Raw genomic sequence first — 21305 nt, 5'->3', positions numbered from 1 at the left:
CCTTGGATAAATTTAGAATTCTTAATAAAACAAATGATGATTTTAAAAGATTTTATTGAACAGTTGGTTCTGGTTTTTGACATTTAAAAACCACGTGTTTTTGGGGATGTACTATATGGTGACTAACATAATATAATAAAAAATCATTAAAAAAAGGGTTATTATCAGAAAAAAAATAAATAAAAACCACGTGTTTTATCAGCGAGGGCATTAAATGAGCTTGCTTACCACAAGCTTTTGTATCATAAATAGTGTCAAGGATCAAGGACAGATGAGGTCACTTTCCATGTCACCTATTGTTTCTGCTATGTGTTTTTTGATAGAAATTATTACAGCCAGCTTCATATATTGAGTTTGATAATTATATACCAGGCCTACTAACTTATTTGGAAGTAAATATTTAGATATTCTGTCCAAAATTTTTCCAGTACGATTTTCTAAATTTTTTTTTGTAACTATTTCGAATTTAAGCAACATTATCTTCTTTTACATTTTGCTAAGACTATCTTTCAGATTGTGTTTTCAACCACAATACTAGGAAAGCCCTACCTGAATTCATCCTAGACAGACCTGGTGAGATTTTTATTCTTTTTCTTGAAATTTTTTCCAGTAACCCTTTTATGGCAAATTGTACTAAGTCAAGAGAATGAAAAGATATTTTTAGCTCTGATTCACCGAATACATAACTAGATTTTGGCATAAAAGCTTAAAACATATCATGAGGAGCAATAATGTTGGTCTTTGCTCTTTGAAGTTTCAAGATTCATATTCAAAACATCAACTATATCTGCCAAATATGTCAAGCTCCTGGGAAAGTTATTATCCTGGCAAGTTTGCAAGTGTCTAATGATTGAGGGAAAAAAAAATGAAAGTTCTTTTTTAGGGGATCTTTAATTTCATACTATGCATAGTAAGGAATTAGCACTTTTTTGTCCATGAACTGAGCAAAGCCAGTAAGAAGAAAGAGGAAAGAAAAAATCAGATCTTTGACAAATTTTTTTTATGATAGGTAAATCAGCAATTTGACTTTTGGCTATAGATCCTGAAAAAGAGATACTTGAGAATTTCTACTCTAAGTTTGGCAGTGCTCAGAGTGCAAGAATTCATGAATTTGGGATTTCGCACCCACCCACCCCGGTGATCTGAGGTCTTCTTATTTCTTTGCTATTAAAAGAGCTACTTGAAACAAAACTTTTACAATTTTCTGGATTTCTAACAATCTGTTTTACTACTAGTACTTCAGTGTCTTGCATTTCAGAGCACCATACTCTGCAGGTAAAAACTTTCATTTAAAAAAATAATGTTGGTGTGACCTTGTATTCACTGAGTTTGAGAAATCTCAATTACTTTCCCCTTTATGTACGATGTTGAAATAATTACAGTTGTGCTTACTAATTACATAAGCACACAGATGTGCTGCTGTTTTAGCTGTGCCAGAAGAATAGCGATGTAAATTACCTTCTTCATCAGGCACTGCCATTTTGCCAGGGCTTTTTCTGAAAGCTTTGTCCTTTTATACTCTGTGTATGTTCACCAGCCAGGAAGATTTAAATGAGCTCCACCTTCGTAATATAAATTTATTTTTAAAACCATTTCTCTAATTCAAGAGTTTTTTACGTGTTCCTTTTATGTGTCCCTTTTCTTTAGCCCACAACCTTTGTCCCATAAATAATCAGATATTTACAACCACATTTAAGAACTCTGAAGTGTTTTGTATTATAAAGTCTTAATAGCATTACTTCTAATATATCCCTCTGTATTTCCTTGGGGCAGAAAACGTCCTAATATTTTTACTACTGGATCAAGTGATACGAACAAGGTTATAAATGTTTCATTTTAGGTAAGAGGAAGAAGAGTATTACCCACATTTATTTGACTTCATTCTTATTTCTCTCAAAGTCATCACTGAGCTCCCAAATAGTGAATAGTTTTTATTCGTTTTTATACAATTTACAATACTTTACCCATTCTAAGATTTTGAAAATATGTTTTGATTTTCATTTGTTATGCCAAAAAGACAGGTGACAACTTAACAAATTGTATTTGTTTAATATTTTCATTGGATTATGTGTTCCAGAGTTACTGTTTTTAAAATTGGAAAAGCATGTACCTGAAGCTCATTACAGTATAATTTATAAAGTTTTCTGAACCACACATCTGGTATGATCAGTCCCTAGGTGGGTGTTACTCTTATCCCTTAGAACCAATATTATGAAAAGAAACCTCCTCTATTCTGCTTTGCAGCTGGTCAGTGATCCCGGAATGGCCTCTTTGATTCTTCAACCTTCCTTCCCTCTTTATTGCCCTCTTTCTCTCCTCTCTTCCATTTTAGTTCTCTGTTTCTAACTTTTCCCCCTCATGTTGCTCTTATCCTATAATTTCCGGATCTCCCCTATTTCTAGCTGGTGGCTCCAGAACGTGTTTTCAGAGTTAAGATATTCCTGAAAACTATTTCGGTTCTTTTCTTTTCTCTTTGGTCTCCTGCTTTGACTCCAAAAAATTTTATGTGGCCCACTTCATTAAAGTTTTTCTCTTTCCCCAAATTTTTGAGGATGTTGGATGATCAGAGCATTCCATTCTTTATACCCATTGGCTTTTTATTTTTCCTTTTAAAAATCAAACTGGCTTCAAAATAATATGAACATCTTTTTAAAGTGGCTATTTGAGTCCATTAAAATTTATTATATGGTTTAGGCTTGTGAATGGTTTCCCCAGGGGCATATAAACCATACTGGGTAGCTCTTTCCTTCACTGTTTCAAGAGAAAACATTTTACACATTCTTCTGATGCAGGAATAACATATGTTTCTGTAGAACTACAATGTTCTACTTCTGGAAAATCCCCCCAAGTTTCTTGAAACTTTCCAAATGGATACCTCCTAGAAGGTTTATAAACTTAAATAAATTGGAGAGATAGAGATATGGCTATAGATACATATTCCATTCATGGATAAGCCTGTACAATATTGAAACTACTTCAGACACGAACTGTTAGAGCATGAATGTCTGCATTCTTTTTACCGGAGAAGAATGGCTCACAACGGCCTTACTGCCTGGGTAGAGCTACATAATCTGTCTACCCGTACTGTCATTGCCAGAAGCCAAGTAGTAAGTTTTCTGTTTTAATGGAAAAGATCTTTCAGGTTGCTGGTTTTACATGATGGGAATGTGGTTGGAAATGCTTCCTGTTCCAGTCACCAGCCCCAGGCTGCCCATGCGTTTTGGATTCAGAAATGACAGCTGAAACCAATTAGGCAGAATTATGGGATAACAAAGTCACATATAGGTTTATTATGACCAGAAAGGAGAAGGAGAACACATTATATGATTTTTAAAATGGCTAATTTAATTAGGAATGAGCTGCAGCACTGTGATAGCTATGGGAGGATTTTTGTGTGGTATAAACCACTGTGTGTGTTAGCCATCCCTGCCCTCCCCAGGGAATGTGTGTGGTTTAGTGGGTGGAACGTCAAACATTTCCTAAGTGGCTTAAAACCAGGTAGAAGTAAAATAACCCAGAAACAGGCTTTGTAATCTGTCACATAATTCTGTGCAGTAACAGTTGAATATGTGAGAGCATTCCACTTGAGAATTTATCTTTAGGTGGTGATGGAATAGGTTGAAAGACCATATTATCACTATTGTCATACCATGTCCCATGATGCAACTTGAAGCACAATAACCTAATAGTAATTAGAATTTCTACTTCAGAGGGAAGAGATAGCACTATTGTACTTGTTCATAAATGTCTTGTTTTTGTCATTAAAGATAAGGGATTTGAGTGTATTAGCATAAAGGCTAAATAACATTTGCTAGAATACGGACAATTTCATTTTTTTTTTTTTAAGATTTTATTTATTTATTTGACAGAGATAGAGACAACCAGCGAGAGAGGGAACACAAGCAGGGGGAGTGGGAGAGGAAGAAGCAGGCTCATAGCGGAGGAGCCTGATGTGAGGCTCGATCCCGGAACGCCGGGATCACGCCCTGAGCCGAAGGCAGATGCTTTAACCGCTGTGCCACCCAGGCGCCCCGACAATTTCATTTTTTTAACCACTGTTTTAAAAATGGTCCCCTTTGGTATGTATAGGTACACACTTCCTCAATAAAGCATCTTAAATGGCTGTGATTTTGTTTTAAAGGTAAAGTTGACTAATGCATCTTCTTTTTTTTCTTACTAATGAATGATGCTCACACGTTGTAACTAACAACATGAAAATTTCATTTATTATGATTTGGGAATGAAATAGATGAGTACTATAAAGCTTAATGGAAAAAATTCAATTTCAAAGTCAATTTAAAGCTGTGGACTTCATATCAGAGCAGTTTGAAACTAACTGCTCAGTAATTTGATGTATTAATTCTTACAGCAGCGTAGGCTGATTAAAACAGAGATTATAGCTGGAGGAGAATGGCATTGATTGCTGTAGAAGAAAGGAAGGCTCAACTTCTATAAGTTTTCTTCAATTGCCTCCAGCAGCAACTATTCCCCAGTGAATTACATGACTTTAATGAGCTTCAGGTGAAATAGATTAAAAACTAAAATGATCGTGAGTTCTACCAAAGTTCACAGCTACCCTTCAAGTGTGGTTTTTAGTTAGAATGCCTGTGGTGTGTTCCAGACATGGGACAATGGTAATGAAGGTGACATTAGCCGGTAACAGAGACAGCCTCACAAGTAAACATCTGCCACAGTTGCTGCTTTGGTCCCACTAACAGTTACCATTGTGGCCATTAATCTGGGAACCACCTGCACTACCACCAAAGAGTGGAAATAATTGTCCTTGTTCTTCGAAATTTGCAGTCTTTTTAATGTGATCTCTTACCAGTCAGAGTACTATTTCAGAGTTCTTTATAATGAGTCACCGACCTGGGAGAGATAGGAGTGTCTAGAGTCAAACTGGGATGAGGACTAGTGAGCTTCGTAAATAATCAACAATCAATCAGGGAAAGGGGGGGCTCTATATTTTTATGCTTCCAATTTGCACTAGTTTATCAACTAGTTATCCCATCTTTTTTTTTTATCATGTTCCCACTTAATTTTTTTTGTTTTGTTTTGTAAAATCAGGTTTTCATGAATTTCAAAATTAAACTGTACCTGAACCTTGGCATTTAAACATAAAATAAGCCTATCCCTTAAGAATAAAGAAATTCAGAATTAGTCTTATTATCTTGTGGACTCTTTCCATATTCTTGTTCTTGTGAAGTAGTGGTTTTTTTTAATGATATAAAAAATTATACCAGGCTTGAATGTACTGACTCTCCTCTCACTGTCAAATGGGAAAGTAAATGAAACAGAAGCAAAGGCTGTGGAGGCTAAGCTTAACACAAGTTCAGAATGAGGATTTCTGTTGGTTATCCCCATGGAAAGACTTCCTTATTTTTAGCCTACATGCTAAAAATAGGGCTATGCTATTTTCAATGTCATATTTTGGCAGTGCTTCTGAAGAACATCAAAATTAGCTGCCAAATATAGCGGGGACCATTCTTAACAGCATAGGACAATGGAAACAAATGCATGTGTTTGGGAAGGGGCTTTATTTGGATTCCTGTTTGATGAGGAAAGCTTAGTCCAAAAGCCAGTGGTAATGCAAAAGCATAATTTCTCAGAAGAACTTGATGTCTCTTGAGTAGGCAGTTTGATCATTTGAAAGTCCAGCGATTGGAAAATCTCACTTCATGGATAATATGTTGATTAAAAAAAGAAACATAGGCACATACTGAATGGCGAAGCCTACTTAACCATGGACTTAGACTTCTCTCTGCCCTGGAAAATGGGTAAAATTTCATATCCGAGACGTTGGCTGAGTTTGTGGTGTCCAGAGAGCCTTTTTACCAGTGGCTTTCAGTGGAGGGACATTGCTGCTCTCTCCTGATCCAAAGTCAGTTTGAAACAGAGTAAGGGATGGAGAGTGGAAACTATGAAGAGCTGAGTGTCACAGTCTAGCTTGTTTCTCGTCTTTTTCTCTGGCTGGCCTCTCTTTCCCCGTCCTCTTTTAATGGTGTGTTCTCCACTCAGGCCTGTTTTGAAATGGTCATTATATTCATAATTTGTCTTTGTAGTTTTCTTTCATGTGTTCCCCTTTAAGTCACATGGCTGTTCATCATGCAGTTCTCAGGTCTGCATACGAATGAAATTTACGGAGACTCTACTGTGTGAAAGTGCTTACGAATAAAAAGTCTTTCCAATTTTTCTGTGGTCTTTCTATATCCTGCCCCCCCTTTTTTTTATAATAGGGAGATTTCTCTCCTTCTTTCTAAAGTGATCCAACCACACAGTAATCAAATCAGTATGGGGAAACCCGAATTATAAATGTGGCAAACTCCTTTACAGAGAACATTTATGTCCAGTGTGTTAGGAGTTCGGGTATGTTCCTCAAATTCCTTCTCCTAGAAACTTCTATGTTAATAACCAAATAAATGCTGCCTGATGGGTAATCGACAGTGAGGAAGGAGGAAACTCATTTTGAAAGAAATTCATGCTAGTGTGGGGATTGAGTCTTTGGAGCCCCTTTCTGCTCTCACTCTTGTCTCCTGCTTGGTCTGTAAGTCTAGCCATACTTGATAGCTTCATTTAAAACCATCCACTACATGGAAGATTGATGAGATGTTCTTAGGCGTTCAGGTATAAACCTGTCAGACACAAGTGCTTCTAAAGGCATTACCCTGAGGAACAGCAGCAATGATGGAGTGAATAGAGGGAGGTGTGGGAACATGAGGTGAAGCATAATATAGTGAAGGAAAGAGGAGATGTCAGCCGAGAGCCAAGACAGAGATGGGAGGGTGAAGAGGAATTGTCTTTGATCTGTACTCACCAGGCGTCTAGTCTAGCGACCTGCTCCTTTTAGTATCAAAATAAGAAATAGCCAAAAATCAAGCCAGAGAGATCTGAGATTATCTGTCTCATCAGGGGATTCTGATCTGTTGGTCATATGCCATAGGGGCCCTCTGTTTAAACCCAGTATGCCTTTAAAGAGTGGAATGACAAGTATCTTCTAGCATTATTATTAAGTTGATTACTGTATTTCCAGACCAGTGCAAATCATAAAGGTCATATAATCCAATGAGTTGAACTGAGGAAAGAAATAAGAAAGAAGAGATGTGTGGGGTGCCTGGGTGGCTCTGTTGGTTAAGCGTCTGCCTTTGACTCAGGTCATGATCCCAGGGTCCTGGGATCGTGTCCTGCGTTGGGCTCCCTGCTCAGCGGGAAACCTGCTTCTCCCTCTCCCGCTACTGCTCCCCCTGCTTGTGCTCGCTCTCTCTCTCTCAAATAAATAAGTCTTTTAAAAAAAAGAAAGAAAAGAGGTAATGAAATTTGTAATTTAGGCATATCTAATGTAGATCCAGGCATGATACTGTGTATTAAAAAAAAAGAGAGAGAGGGAAAAGAAACCATTTTTAAAGCAGGTACAAAGCGGGACCCTGTACTATCTCTTGCCTCTTTTTCCATATGAGATTCTCCAGATTCTTGCCACAATCACCCAGAGCAATCTGAAGTTGATTGTGTATTTCCTAAATGTAGTTTCACTGGTTGTGTACGGAGTGCAGTGGAGGAGTGTGAATGAGAATGTGTGGTTATGCAGACAGGAAGAACACTATATGAGGATGAAATGCTACCCCTGCAAGTTCCAGTTTTCTGACTATTTATCATTCCATTTTTAATTGCAATCCTCCCAAATATCCCCACACCACAGAAAAAAGTCGTCGCCGTCGTCGTCATCATCATCATCTGTAGCATCTACCCTGTGCTAGGTAGTGTTCTGAAACCATTATATTTACTCATTAATTTTCATATAAAATTGTACTAGGTAGGTGTACTAGGATTATTCTCATTACACGCATGAAAATCTTGATATACAGAAGTTATGTAACCTGCCCAAGGTTACATAGCTAGACAGCCATGGGTATGTGCATGTGATGTATGTGGCACACACACACATTTTGATGCCGTACATCTAAGGAAATATAAATTTTAAAATTTAGAAGGTTTGGAAAATTCTTTAAATTTCCCAAGATCTCATTTTGGGGAAACCTCCTTCCTGAATTTCATAATGCTCATGTCATTGGTCATAAACTTAGAAGGATATCATGTGTACCTTGAGGATCATGAATATTTTCCCCCCACTCCTGATACGTCTCCTTCCTCATAGATTTTTTAAAAATTTTTATTTATTTATTTTTTCTTGCAAGTTTTTATTTAAATTCCAATTAGTTAACATACAGTATAATATTAGTTTCAGGTGAAGGATTTAGTGATTCAACACTAAATAACATACAACACCCAGTGCTCCTCACAAGTGCCCTCCTTAATCCCTGTCACCTATTTAACCCATCCCCCTGCGCATCTCCCCTCCAGCATCCCTCACCTTGTTCCCTGTAGTTAAAAGTCTGTTTTATTCGCCTCTCTCTCTTTTTACCCTGCCTATGTTCATCTGTTTTGTTTCTTAAATTCCATCAGCTGATGAATGGATAAATAAGTTGTGGTATGCACACACACACACACACACACACAATGGAATATTACTCAGCCATAAAAAGAATGAAATCTTTCCATCTGCAATGATGTGGTTGGAGCCAGAGAGTATTATGTTAAGCAAAATAAGTCAGTCAGAGAAAGACAAATGCCATATGATTTCAGTCAGATGTAGAATTTTTAAAAATTTTAAACAATAAGCTTGAATACTTTTTTGGGGAAAAATTATAATAGTTCACAAGTATGTAAAATCTACAGAATGTAAGCTCTATGAGAGCAGAGACTTTGTCTTATTTATGCAAAATCAGCATTTAATATATCCTATTTATTAATAATGTATTTATTAATATCTTATTAAAATTAGCATTTAATAAATCTCAATAAGTCAAATATATAATACTGTGAAAACTTTGTACCCAACACCAATCCACTTCTTTAATTTGTTAATTTTAGAAGCTCACATTAATAGGTGCACTTATGTCGAATTATTTTTTCATTCCTAGCTTTACCCTTGTTTGGGCTGATGTGTTAGCCTTTTAATACAATATTGAATTCTGGTACCTACTGTCACTTGAATTTATATACATCTTTGGTCATAAAGAGGTTGGTTTAGTTCTCATCACCTCTCCACTATTTTTTGCCTGCTTTGACATTTCAACCTTAAAGAAGGAGTGGGAAACTTTTTTGCTCTGGGATAATTTATATCTGCTACTTGAAGGTTTGGAAGACTTTCCATTAAACCCATCTGAACCTAGTACTATTTTTTAGGTATAGCTCTTCAATTTCTATCTCTTGTAGAATCAAATTTAATAACTTATTTTTTTTAAGAGACAAGTTTTTATCTGGATATCAAATGTATTATTGGTTTAAAGATGTGTATAATACTTTTTAGTTTATAGTATTATATGTTTATTGTATATTTTTAAATCTTCATATTTTTGGTCGTGTCATTATTCTCATTCTGAATGTTGATTACATCTTAACAAAACCCACTTTAAAAAATATCAAATTTTCCAAGGTTTGTTTGTTTTATTGGGCTTAAATTTTTTTTTTTTTAAATTTGAGTATAGTTGACACACAATGTTACCTTAGTTTCAGGTGTACCACATAGTGATTCAGCATCTCTATATGTTATACTGTGCTCACCTCAAGTGTAGCCACCACCGGTCACCATGTGATGCTACTACAATATCACTGGCTATATTTTTGGGCTTTTCAGAGAAGTGGGTTTCTCCTTAATTGATCAAGCCTCTTGTTTTCTAGTTTTCTAATTAATAAATTTCTGCTACGAACTACATTAATCCTATCTATTTTCTTTGGGTCTCTTTGTTTTTTTGGTATTCTCTAGCTTTAGTTTATTGGTTATTGTTTTTTTTCTTTTCAGGCATTCTTAAATTAAAATTAATGACTGTATTTAAAGATATATATTTCCCTGACAATAAAGTTCTGGCCATTTTCTATTGCTTTAAAATCTATGTTGTATCTTACTATCACTTTTAAATAATTTAAACATTTTTGGTTTTCTTTCCTTTTAAAAAAATTTCCATAAAAATAGATTTTCTTTCTTTGTTCCTTCTTTTCTCATTCTCTCCCTTTAACTGCTTGTCTTCCATCATTATTTTATTCTGCTATCATTGAACTTAAGACCCTGTTGACTAGAAGAAGCATGACTTGGTGTACTAGTAAGAGAGAAAAAAAATGCACTCCATTAAACTATGATTTAGTGCTTTCTTATCAAATTCAAGAGTTTTCACTTTATACCAAAGAAGGAGCCCTACATATTTTAATTCTGGCACTTTTTATAGAATCTTACCTGAAATTTTTAATAAATGGGTTTCCAGATAACAATCACATCTCATTCTTCCATCTGTTTTCCTCAGATGGTCCTTACATTGCTTGTTGATGACCCATGCCATCAGAGTAATAACAATAAAAAGTTTGCTCAAACACAGGCAATGACAACTACATTCCAAATACGCCTGGGGAAGAGCAAATTCATGCTGTTATTCTAATGTCAGAGATCAAAAGAATTGTACATCTTAGAGTGGATGAAATATATTACATTCTGCTTTTAATTTTATTTAGTTATGGCAAAAGGATGCATTATGACTTCTGTTTTCTAACTTTTAAGGCTTTATCTATGTCTAATACATTGTCAAGTTTTGTGAGTATGCCCTTTGTGTTTAAAAAGCATGTGTAGCATGAGTTTAATGGATACTAAAAGTAAGCACACTATTTAATTGTATTATTCATATCCTTTATAACCTTCCTTTTTTTTTTTGCCAATTCCATTTGTTGACTTTTGAAATAAGTAAGCTAAGTCCCTCAAGATTTGTGAAATTATTAGTTTCTTCTTTTATTTTTACCAATTTTTGCTATATATTGATATGCCATGTTGTTAGGTGTGTGAATGTTTAATACATTTTCTTTGAATTCTATTATGTCTGATATTTACATTGATATGATGATTCCTTTTTATTGATATTACCAATATGAATAACAAAATATACATAACATAAATATGCAGTATAAAGTATATTATTTGTTATTTTCCTATTTTTTGTTTATCATTTTTGTTTGTATAATGGAAACAGTGTAAATTGGATTTTCTTTTGTATACTGAGATTTTACATTTTTATTAGGAATTGTAACATATCATGGATATATAATTACTGATAAGCTTGAATATACTTTCTCTTGTTTTATTTGTTGTGTGTGAAGTGATGAACAAATGAGATACAGTTCTTCCTCTGTGGATTTTGTTGTATATAATGGGCAATATCTTAAATAATACCTCATTTTTGTTTATTATGTTATAGGTAAAAAGTACTTTCTCTTGTACTATTTTATTTGTTCTTCAAAAATCTTTAAGGGAGGTGTTAGCCCTATTCAAAAGGACAGAAAAATTAACATGGAGTTACGTGGCAATTTGGGGACTAGAATTCATTCCTCAGTTTGGTAAATGCAGTCACTCAGGAGAAACTCCATGGAACTTATAATTATATTTTAGGGTCATTTTTAATGAGCTATACTGTCTATAAAACTACTTCTACCTTTCTTCAGTTCTTCTCTGCATTTGACATTTTGCCTGGACTGAAGAGGCAGTGATTTCCAAATCAAACATAGTTTCTGTCCTCATGGAGTTTGACTTTGGTTTGGAAGCTCAACACCTTGGGTGTGGTCTAAGATGAAGGCAATATTGTCTTAGAACGTTTCTAAGAGGAGAGGAGTTAAGATGGCCGAGGAGTAGGGGACCCCTTTTTCAGCCGGTCCCCTGAGTCGAGCTGGATAGGTACCAGACCAGCCTATATAACCACGGAATCAGCCTGAGATGCAGGATGATGCATCTGGATCTCTACAAATGAACATCTCCAGCGCTGAGTATTGAGGTACCAAGAGGGGAGCTGTAAACCGTGCACGGATATCGGAAGATAAACGGAAGGGGGAGGGAGCCGCCGCGTTTGGGCGCCGGGAAGCGGCAGCCACCTGCACGGGGGAGTGGGCGGACACACAGAGGGCACCCGGGAGAGAGCGGACTGAGACCGGTGAGCCCTGAACGCGAGCCACCAGGCATCTCCCGGAACACCGGAATCCCGGTGTGCTCAGGGGATCCAGACTGAGACCGGGAACTCCCGGAGCGCGCGCGGGGCGGCTGGCGGCTGGCGGGCCACCTGCACGGGGGAGCGGGCGGACTCGCGGTCGGCACCCGCGAAACAGCAGGCTGAGACCCTGAACCGGGTGCGCGCGCCACCAGGCTTCTCACGAAACTCCGGAATCGAGGTGTGCTCACCGGGCATAGACTGAGACCGGGAGACCCGGGAGCGCGACCGGTGGCTGGCGGCATTAGAAACACAAAGGACAGGGACGCGCTGGCCCTGGAAGTGAGGGCAGGGTCGCCGAGTTGGTGCGCACATCCCGGGACGGCCGCAGGGTTGAGCAGCACCAACAGTAACAGAGTTAAAGTGGCCAGAACATCAGTGGAGAACGGGCCGCAATCCCTCTGTTCTGCGACAATGCAGCCTCTGCTGCTCTGACCCTCAGAAGAGGCATAGCCGGCCGCCAGGGAAAGCCGCCAGAGAACAAAAGCCTGGAAATACCGGCTCAGAGAGTGCCCATCCCCATCCTCCCTCGCAGGGGACACGGAGACTCTAACCAAACAGGGCTGCCTGAGTATCGGCGCGGCAGGCCCCTCCCCCAGAACACAGAAGGCAGGCTGAAAAATCAAGAAGCCCACAACCGGAAGTGCCTGGGTGGCGCAGTCATTGAGCTCCTGTCTCCGGCTTAGGGCGTGATCCCGGCGTTCCGGAAAGGAGTCCCTCATCGGGCTCCTCCGCTGGGAGCCTGCTTCTTCCTCTCCCACTCCCCTGCTTCTGTTTCGTTCTTGCTGACTGTCTGTCTCCCTCTCTCAGATAAGTAAATAAATAAAATCTTTAAAGAAGAAGCCCACATCTCTAAGATCCCTATAAAACAAGGGGCACGGCCTGGGACCCAGTCAATAATTTTGGGCTCTGGAAACCCCGCAACCTCTCTTCATCAGAATGACAAGAAGGAGAAGCCCCCCCCAGCAAAGAAAAGACAGTGAGTCTGTGGCCTCTGCCACAGAAGTAACGGATATGGATGTAACCAAATTATCAGAAATGGAATTCAGAGTAACAATGGTCAAGATGATGAGTAGACTTGAAAAAGTATTAATGAAAATGTTACTGAGAATATAGAATCCCTAAGGACAGAAATGAGAGCGAATCTGACAGAAATTAAAAATTCTATGAGCCAAATGCAGGCAAAACTAGAGGCTCTGACGGCCAGGGTCACGGAAGCGGAGGAAAGGGTTAGTGAATTGGAGGATGGGTTAATAGAGGAAAAAATAAAAATAGAAGATGGTCTTAAAAAAATCCACGCCCACGAATGTTGGCTACGGGAGATTACTGACTCAACGAAACGATCCAATGTTAGAATCATCGGCATCCCCGAGGGGGTGGAGAAAAACAGAGGTCTAGAAGAGATATTTGAACAAATTGTAGCTGAAAACTTCCCTAATCTAGCAAGGGAAACAAACATTCGTGTCCAAGAGGCAGAGAGGACCCCTCCCAAGCTCAACCATGACAGACCTACACCACGTCACGTCATAGTGCAATTCGCAAATATGAGATCCAAGGAAACAGTATTGAAAGCGGCCAGGGCAAAGAAATTTCTCACGTACCAAGGCAAAGGCATCAGAATTACGTCAGACCTGTCTACACAGACCTGGAATGAGAGAAAGGGTTGGGGGAGCATTTTTAAAGCTCTTTCAGAGAAAAACATGCAGCCAAGGATCCTTTATCCAGCAAGGCTGTCATTCAGAATTGATGGAGAAATAAAGACATTTCAGAATCGACAGTCACTAGCCAATTTCGTAACCACGAAACCAGCCCTACAGGAGGTATTACGGGGGGTTCTATAAGAGTAAAAAGGCCCCAAGAGTGATACAAAACAGAAAGTCACAGCCAATACAAACAAAGACTTTACTGACAACATGGCAGAATTAAAAGCATATCTCTCAGTACTCAGCCTTAACATTAATGGTTTAAATTCTGGTTTCAAACGCCACAGGGTTGCAGATTGGATAAAAAGAAATGACCCATCCATTTGCTGTCTACAAGAGACTCATTTCGAACCCAAAGATGCATTCAGACTGAGAGTAAGGGGATGGAGTACCATCTTTCACGCAAATGGACCTCAAAAGAAAGCTGGGGTAGCAATTCTCATATCAGATAAATTGGATTTCAAACTACAGACTATAGTTAGAGATGCAGAAGGGCACTATATTATTCTTAAAGGAAGTATTCAACAAGTGGATATGACAATTATAAATATATATGCCCCCAACAGGGGAGCAGCAAGATACACAAGCCAACTCTTAACCAGAATAAAGAGACATATAGATAAAAATACATTAATAGTAGGGGACCTCAACACTCCACTCTCAGAAATAGACAGAACACCCTGGCAAAAACTAAGCAAAGAATCAAAGGCTTTGAATGCCATACTCGACGAGTTGGACCTCTTAGATATATATAGAACACTACACCCCAGAACCAAAGAATACTCATTCTATTCTAATGCCCATGGAACATTTTCAAGAATAGACCATGTTCTGGGACACAAAACAGGTCTCAGCCGATACCAAAAGATTGAAATTATCCCCTGCATATTCTCAGACCACAACGCTCTGAAATTGGAACTCAACCACAAGGAAAAATTTGGAAGAAACTCAAACACTTGGAGACTAAGAACCATCCTGCTCAGGAATGACTCGATAAACCAGGAAATCAAAAATCAAATTAAACAATTTATGGAGACCAAGGAGAATGAAAATACAACAGTCCAAAACCTATGGGATACTGCAAAGGCAGTCCTAAGGGGGAAATACATAGCCATCCAAGCCTCACTCAAAAGAATAGAAAAATCTAAAATGCAGTTTTTATATTCTCACCTCAAGAAGCTGGAACAGCAACAGAGGGACAGGCCTAATCCACGCACAAGGAAGCAGTTGACCAAAATTAAAGCTGAAATCAATCAAGCAGAAACCAGAAGTACAGTAGAGCAGATCAACAGGACTAGAAGCTGGTTCTTGGAGAGAATCAATAAAATTGACAGACCACTGGCAAGACTTATCCAAAAGAAAAGAGAAAGGACCCAGATTATTAAAATTATGAATGAAAAAGGAGAGGTCACGACGAACACCATTGAAATTGGAAGGATTATTAGAAATTTTTATCAACAGCTATATGCCAATAAACTAAGCAATCTGGAAGAGATGGAATCCTTCCTGGAAACCTATAAACTACCAAGATTGAAAAAGGAAGAAATTGATTTCTTAAACAGGCCAATTAATTATGAAGAAATTGAGTCAGTGATAAACAACCTTCCAAATAACAAAACTCCAGGCCCGGACGGTTTTCCTGGGGAATTCTACCAAACATTCAAAGAAGAAATAATACCTATTCTCCTAAAGCTATTTCAAAAAATAGAAACAGAAGGAAAGCTACCAAACTCATTCTATGAGGCCAATATTACCTTGATCCCCAAACCAGGCAAAGACCCCCTCAAAAAGGAGAATTACAGACCGATTTCCCTAATGAATATGGACGCCAAAATCCTCAACAAGATACTTGCTAATAGAATCCAACAGTTCATTAAAAGGATTATCCACCACGATCAAGTGGGATTCATACCTGGGATGCAAGCGTGGTTCAATATTCGCAAATCAATCAGCGTGATACATCATATCAACAAGAAAAGACTCAAGAACCATATGATCCTCTCAATCGATGCCGAAAAAGCATTTGACAAAATACAGCATCCTTTCCTGATTAAAACCCTTCAGAGTGTAGGAATAGAAGGTACATTTCTCAATCTCATAAAAGCCATCTATGAAAAGCCTACTGCAAATATTATTCTCAATGGGGAAAAGCTGGAAGCCTTTCCCTTAAGATCAGGAACACGACAAGGATGCCCACTCTCGCCACTATTATTCAACATAGTACTAGAAGTCCTTGCAACAGCAATCAGACAACAAAAAGGGATCAAAGGTATTCAAATCGGCAAAGAAGAAGTCAAAATGTCTCTCTTCGCAGACGACATGATACTCTATATGGAAAACCCAAAAGAAGCCACTCCCAAACTATTAGAAGTTATAGAGCAATTCAGTAACGTGGCGGGATACAAAATCAATGCTCAGAAATCAGTTGCATTTCTGTACACGAATAACGAGAACAAAGAAAGAGAAATCAGGGAATCCATCCCATTTACAATAGCACCAAAAACCATACGTTACCTTGGAATTAACTTAACCAGAGACGTAAAGGACCTTTATTCTAGAAACTATAAATCACTCTTAAAAGACATTGAGGAAGACATAAAAAGATGGAAAGATATTCCATGCTCATGGATCGGAAGAATTAACATAGTTAAAATGTCCATGCTACCCAGAGCAATCTACACTTTCAATGCTATCCCGATCAAAATACCGAGAACGTTTTTCAAAGAACTGGAACAAATAGTCCTTAAATTTGTATGGAACCAGAAAAGACCCCGAATCTCCAAGGAACTGTTGAAAAGGAAAAACAAAGCTGGGGGCATCACAATGCCGGATTTCGAGCTGTACTACAAAGCTGTGATCACAAAGACAGCATGGTACTGGCACAAAAACAGACACATAGACCAATGAAACAGAATAGAGAGCCCAGAAATGGACCCTCAGCTCTTTGGGCAACTAATATTTGATAAAGCAGGAAAAAACATCCGGTGGGAAAAAGACAGTCTCTTCAATAAATGGTGCTGGGAAAATTGGACAGCTACATGCAAAAGAATGAAACTTGACCACTATCTCACACCATACACAAAAATAAACTCCAAATGGATGAAAGACCTCGATGTGAGACAGGAATCCATCAAAATTCTAGAGGAGAACATAGGCAGCAACCTCTACGACATCGGCCAAAGCAACCTTTTTCATGACACATCCCCAAAGGCAAGAGAAACAAAAGATAAAATGAATTTATGGGACTTCATCAAGATTAAAAGTTTCTGCACATCCAAGGAAACAGTCAGAAAAACTAAGAGGCAGCCCACGGAATGGGAGAATATATTTGCAAATGACACTACAGATAAAGGACTGGTATCCAAGATCTACAAAGAACTTCTCAAACTCAATACACGAGAAACAAATAAACAAATCAAAAAATGGGCAGAAGATATGAACAGACACTTTTCCAATGAAGACATACAAATGGCTAACAGACACATGAAAAAATGTTCAAAATCATTAGCCATCAAGGAAATTCAAATCAAAACCACACTGAGATACCACCTTACGCCAGTTAGAATGGCAAAAATAGACAAGGCAAGAAACAACAATTGTTGGAGAGGATGTGGAGAAAGGGGATCCCTCCTACATTGTTGGTGGGAATGCAAGTTGGTACAGCCACTCTGGAAAACCGTGTGGAGGTCCCTTAAAAAGTTAAAAATTGAGCTACCCTATGATCCAGCCATTGCACTACTGGGTGTTTACCCCAAAGATACAGACGTAGTGAAGAGAAGGGCCATATGCACCCCAATGTTCATAGCAGCAATGTCCACAATAGCTAAATCGTGGAAGGAGCCGAGATGCCCTGCAACAGATGACTGGATTAAGAAGTTGTGGTCCATATATACAATGGAATATTACTCAGCAATCAGAAAGAATGAGTTCTCAACATTTGCTACAACATGGACGGCACTGGAGGAGATAATGCTTAGTGAAATAAGTCAAGCAGAGAAAGACAACTATCATATGATTTCTCTCATCTATGGAACATAAGAACTAGAATGATCAGTAGGGGAAGAAAGGAATAAAGAAAGGGGGGGGTAATCAGAAGGGGGAATGAAACATGAGAGACTATGGACTATGAGAAACAAACTGGGGGCTACAGAGGGGAGGGGGGTGGGGGAATGGGATAGACCGGTGATGGGTAGTAAGGAGGGCACATATTGCATGGTGCACTGGGTGTTATACACAACTAATGAATCATCGAGCCTTACATCGAAAACCGGGGATGTACTGTATGGTGACTAACATAATATAATAAAAAATCATTATTAATTAAAAAAAAAAAAAAGAACGTTTCTAAGAGCATTTCTTCAGTCCTATTTTCTTTCCCTTTTTCCCTTCAATTGGCTAACTTCTTTCCTTCTCTACTCACATCTAACTTCTTCCAAAGGCTTTCCCAACATCTCTACACCACAATAAGTTCCCCCGCTATGCCCTCAAACATTACCCAGTACTTTTCCTAAAATAATATACAACATAGTGTACCATAATTATTGGTATGTCTGTTTTTTTTTTTTTTTTCCTACTTGAAACTGTTTCATTTAGTTCTGTGTCCTTAGCGACCAGTGTAGTAACTGGAATACAATAAGGGCTTAAGAAGTACATAATGCATAAAGAATGAATGCTAAATTTTGTACTGTATCCTCAGCAATACCACCTGGCACGTGATAAAACTTCAATAAAGGAGTCTGAACTATTGTCACGATAGCTTTAGCAAGATTCTTGAATATAACATGAAACTCTAAGATCTTCAATAATTGAAGCCTGGTAATGGAGCCTAAATACTCACGTTCAGTGGCTTTTCCAGAATGATAAAATGTTTCACTGTTATAAATCTTATAGTATCCTCTAATAAGAGGGAAAAAATTGGAATAGCAACTCTACATGTTTTTTGAATTTCTGTATAATTCATAATATAAGCAGAATAAGCATTAAGAAGAAAATAAATACAATTGTGAGCAAATTGAGCTTGAGATAATTTAAAAAAATAACAGCATAAGATGTCTTTAGAGATGTTCCTTTTAAGTTATAGATTGTGATGAGCACAGGGTGTTGTAGGTAAGTGTTGAATCACTAAATTGTATACCTGAAACTAATATTACACTGTATGTTAACTAACTGGAATTTAAATAAAAACCTAAAAAAAAGTTGTATCTGGATATATTTCATCCTAACTTATAATTTTGAAAGTATTTATATTAATTTACGAAGTATATTTTGCCAAATACACTCGGGAGTTCTGGAAACTTATTAAATTATTTTTAATGAATATAGTTATGAGAAATTTAAATAAATCCAATGATTAATTTTTCTAAAATGATATATTTGTAGTATTTTCATCCCATACAAAGTAAATAATCATAACTTGCATTTGCACTTGAAGAATATAAGATAACTGCAGTTTAATTCGTTTAGTGTGTGTATGTGGGTGTGTTGGTTTGGTTTTTTTAAGTTATGGTACATATATTTATAGTTAAATTTTAAAAAAAATATACTTTCAATGACTAGGAAATTAGACACTGGACAAATCATGGACATGAATTCTTTCTAATACACAGGTATGTTTAATATAAAACAGAACATAGAGATAAAGATAATGATTCAATTGTGGTTAAAAATGAAAGGGTGGAGAAGCATTCAGCTACATACACTAAAAAATCCACCCACTTGTCTTATATTTGCTTTGTTCAGAAGGCAGTGGTGACTTTGAAGTAGAAAAATATTGATTCATCATGTTATAGCCAGAGGGATGTTAATACATTTTCCTTTTTTTCTTCTAGCACACTGATTTATGTCAGTACATGGACAAGCACCCTGGGGGGCTGCATCCAGATAATGTGAAGGTAGGAAAAGATCTTTTTAAGCTGAGGGTTAGCATTCTTCATGTGTATTTTTTTAGTTGAAGTCTAATCTCTCTACCGTAACTTAAAAAAAAGAATTGTTGTATAAAGACAAGTGACATTGAAGTGAACCATGGTTATTGCTTTGTTTAGTGATTGGAAACCAAGTTTAAATAGTAATTATTTTCACTAGCGTATTATTGTTTAGAACTTATTCTGTTTTCGTTTCATGGAGAAACATTTGCTAATAATAAGTGAGATCCACTAGAATGCTATTATAACACTGTTTTTAAGAGAAGAGAGGCTTAGGTAGCTTTACCTTGGACCTTTGTACTAAAGTGCCAGTAAGTTTTAATATAAAATATTATGATCCGAAACAGTGTTATGGTGAGTTCACAGTACATATGTTTTCATTTGTATGTACAAACAGATAAAAATGGTTTCCTACTGCTCTTTCATTTCTTTTACTACAAATTGGGTTACCATGTGTCCAAAGAACTAAGTTTTTCTAAGATTTGACCCAGCAACCATTTTGGAAATGGTCTCAAAATTTCATGCTTCGAACAGGAGACTCTTTCTTAACATACGTAAGCGATTCAGAAGATAACCAAAGTTATATCTGAAGGCTTAAGGATGTGCTCAGATTTTATAATTCAAATGACACATTTCATGATCCTGAGAATCAGCTGAGTACCGTGGATGTATGTAAAGTAGAATTGTGCCTATTTCTTCCCATTCATTCTCTATTTACACCACTCTCTGCAAGAGGCACCGTCTTTCTTTTGTACTTTTCCCTTTGCCTGTAAAGGTATTACAAAGGGTATTTCGTGTGTGTTTATTTTGCTCTATAAAAACGATATATATTATTGTATGGCATTTAAAAAAATATATCATGGATATCCTTTAAAATCAATAAATGACTATGTAGCTTAATTTTCCTAGTAACTGCGTATGAGTCCATAGTATGAATGAACCATAATTTTCATCTGTTTCTTGTTCATGGATCTTATGTTGTTTCTAGAATGTTGTTACTATAAATTATTCTAGAGTAAATAATAGTATAAAACCTTTACATTCTTCTTTTGTGTATCAGTTAATGGATTTTCTTTATTAAGAGACATAACTTCGGTTTTAATTAATTTGATTGAGACATTTGCCCACGAGGTTTAACATTATAGAAGGACTGTTTTCCTCTACTTTCACGAGCATTGACTATAACCAGTCATTTTAATTTTTGCCATTTTTGTAAAATATTTTTTTAAAGATTTTTTTATTTGACAGAGAGAGACACAGCAAGAGAGGGAACACAAGCAGGGGGAGTGGGAGAGGGAGAAGCAAGCTTTCCGCTGAGCAGGGAGCCCGATGTGGGGCTCCATCCCAGGACCCTGGGATCATGACCTGAGCCAAAGGCAGACGCTTAACAACTGAGCCACCCAGGCGCTCCGTAATTTTCACCATTCTGATGAGCAAAAACAGAGTATCTTTTATGTTAGTGTTTCCTTGACTATTAGTAATATTATTTTTTTCACATTTCTTGACCATTCGTAATTATGTTGCCTGTTCTTATATATTGTCCATTTTTCTATGATTTATTTTCTTACTTTTAATAAGTTGCAGATGCTTATTAATATTTGTGGCATTAA

At 37.4% G+C, this 21305-nt stretch overlaps 1 protein-coding gene across 7 annotated transcripts in view; it reads left to right on the top strand.

The window, feature by feature from the left end:
- The window catches only part of CDK14 (cyclin dependent kinase 14), a 924301-nt gene that overhangs the window by 382853 nt on the left and 520143 nt on the right, over nucleotides 1-21305 (top strand). For all 7 annotated transcript variants that reach the window (XR_015724025.1, XR_015724024.1, XM_045793298.2 and 4 more), the window contains one exon: nucleotides 19603-19665. Coding sequence is in view for 5 of the 7 variants with exons in the window: in XM_045793298.2 (XP_045649254.1) it covers nucleotides 19603-19665 (63 nt within the window). In the remaining 2 variants the exon portion in view is untranslated. The remainder of the gene's footprint in view (nucleotides 1-19602; nucleotides 19666-21305) is intronic.

Source organism: Ursus americanus, chromosome 3 (genome assembly GCF_024610735.1).
Source record: "Ursus americanus isolate L20-20 chromosome 3, mUrsAme1.1.p, whole genome shotgun sequence".
Taxonomy (NCBI): Eukaryota; Metazoa; Chordata; class Mammalia; order Carnivora; family Ursidae; genus Ursus; species Ursus americanus.
Note: the sequence above shows the minus strand (reverse complement) of the source record. Positions and strands in the feature narration are given on the sequence as shown.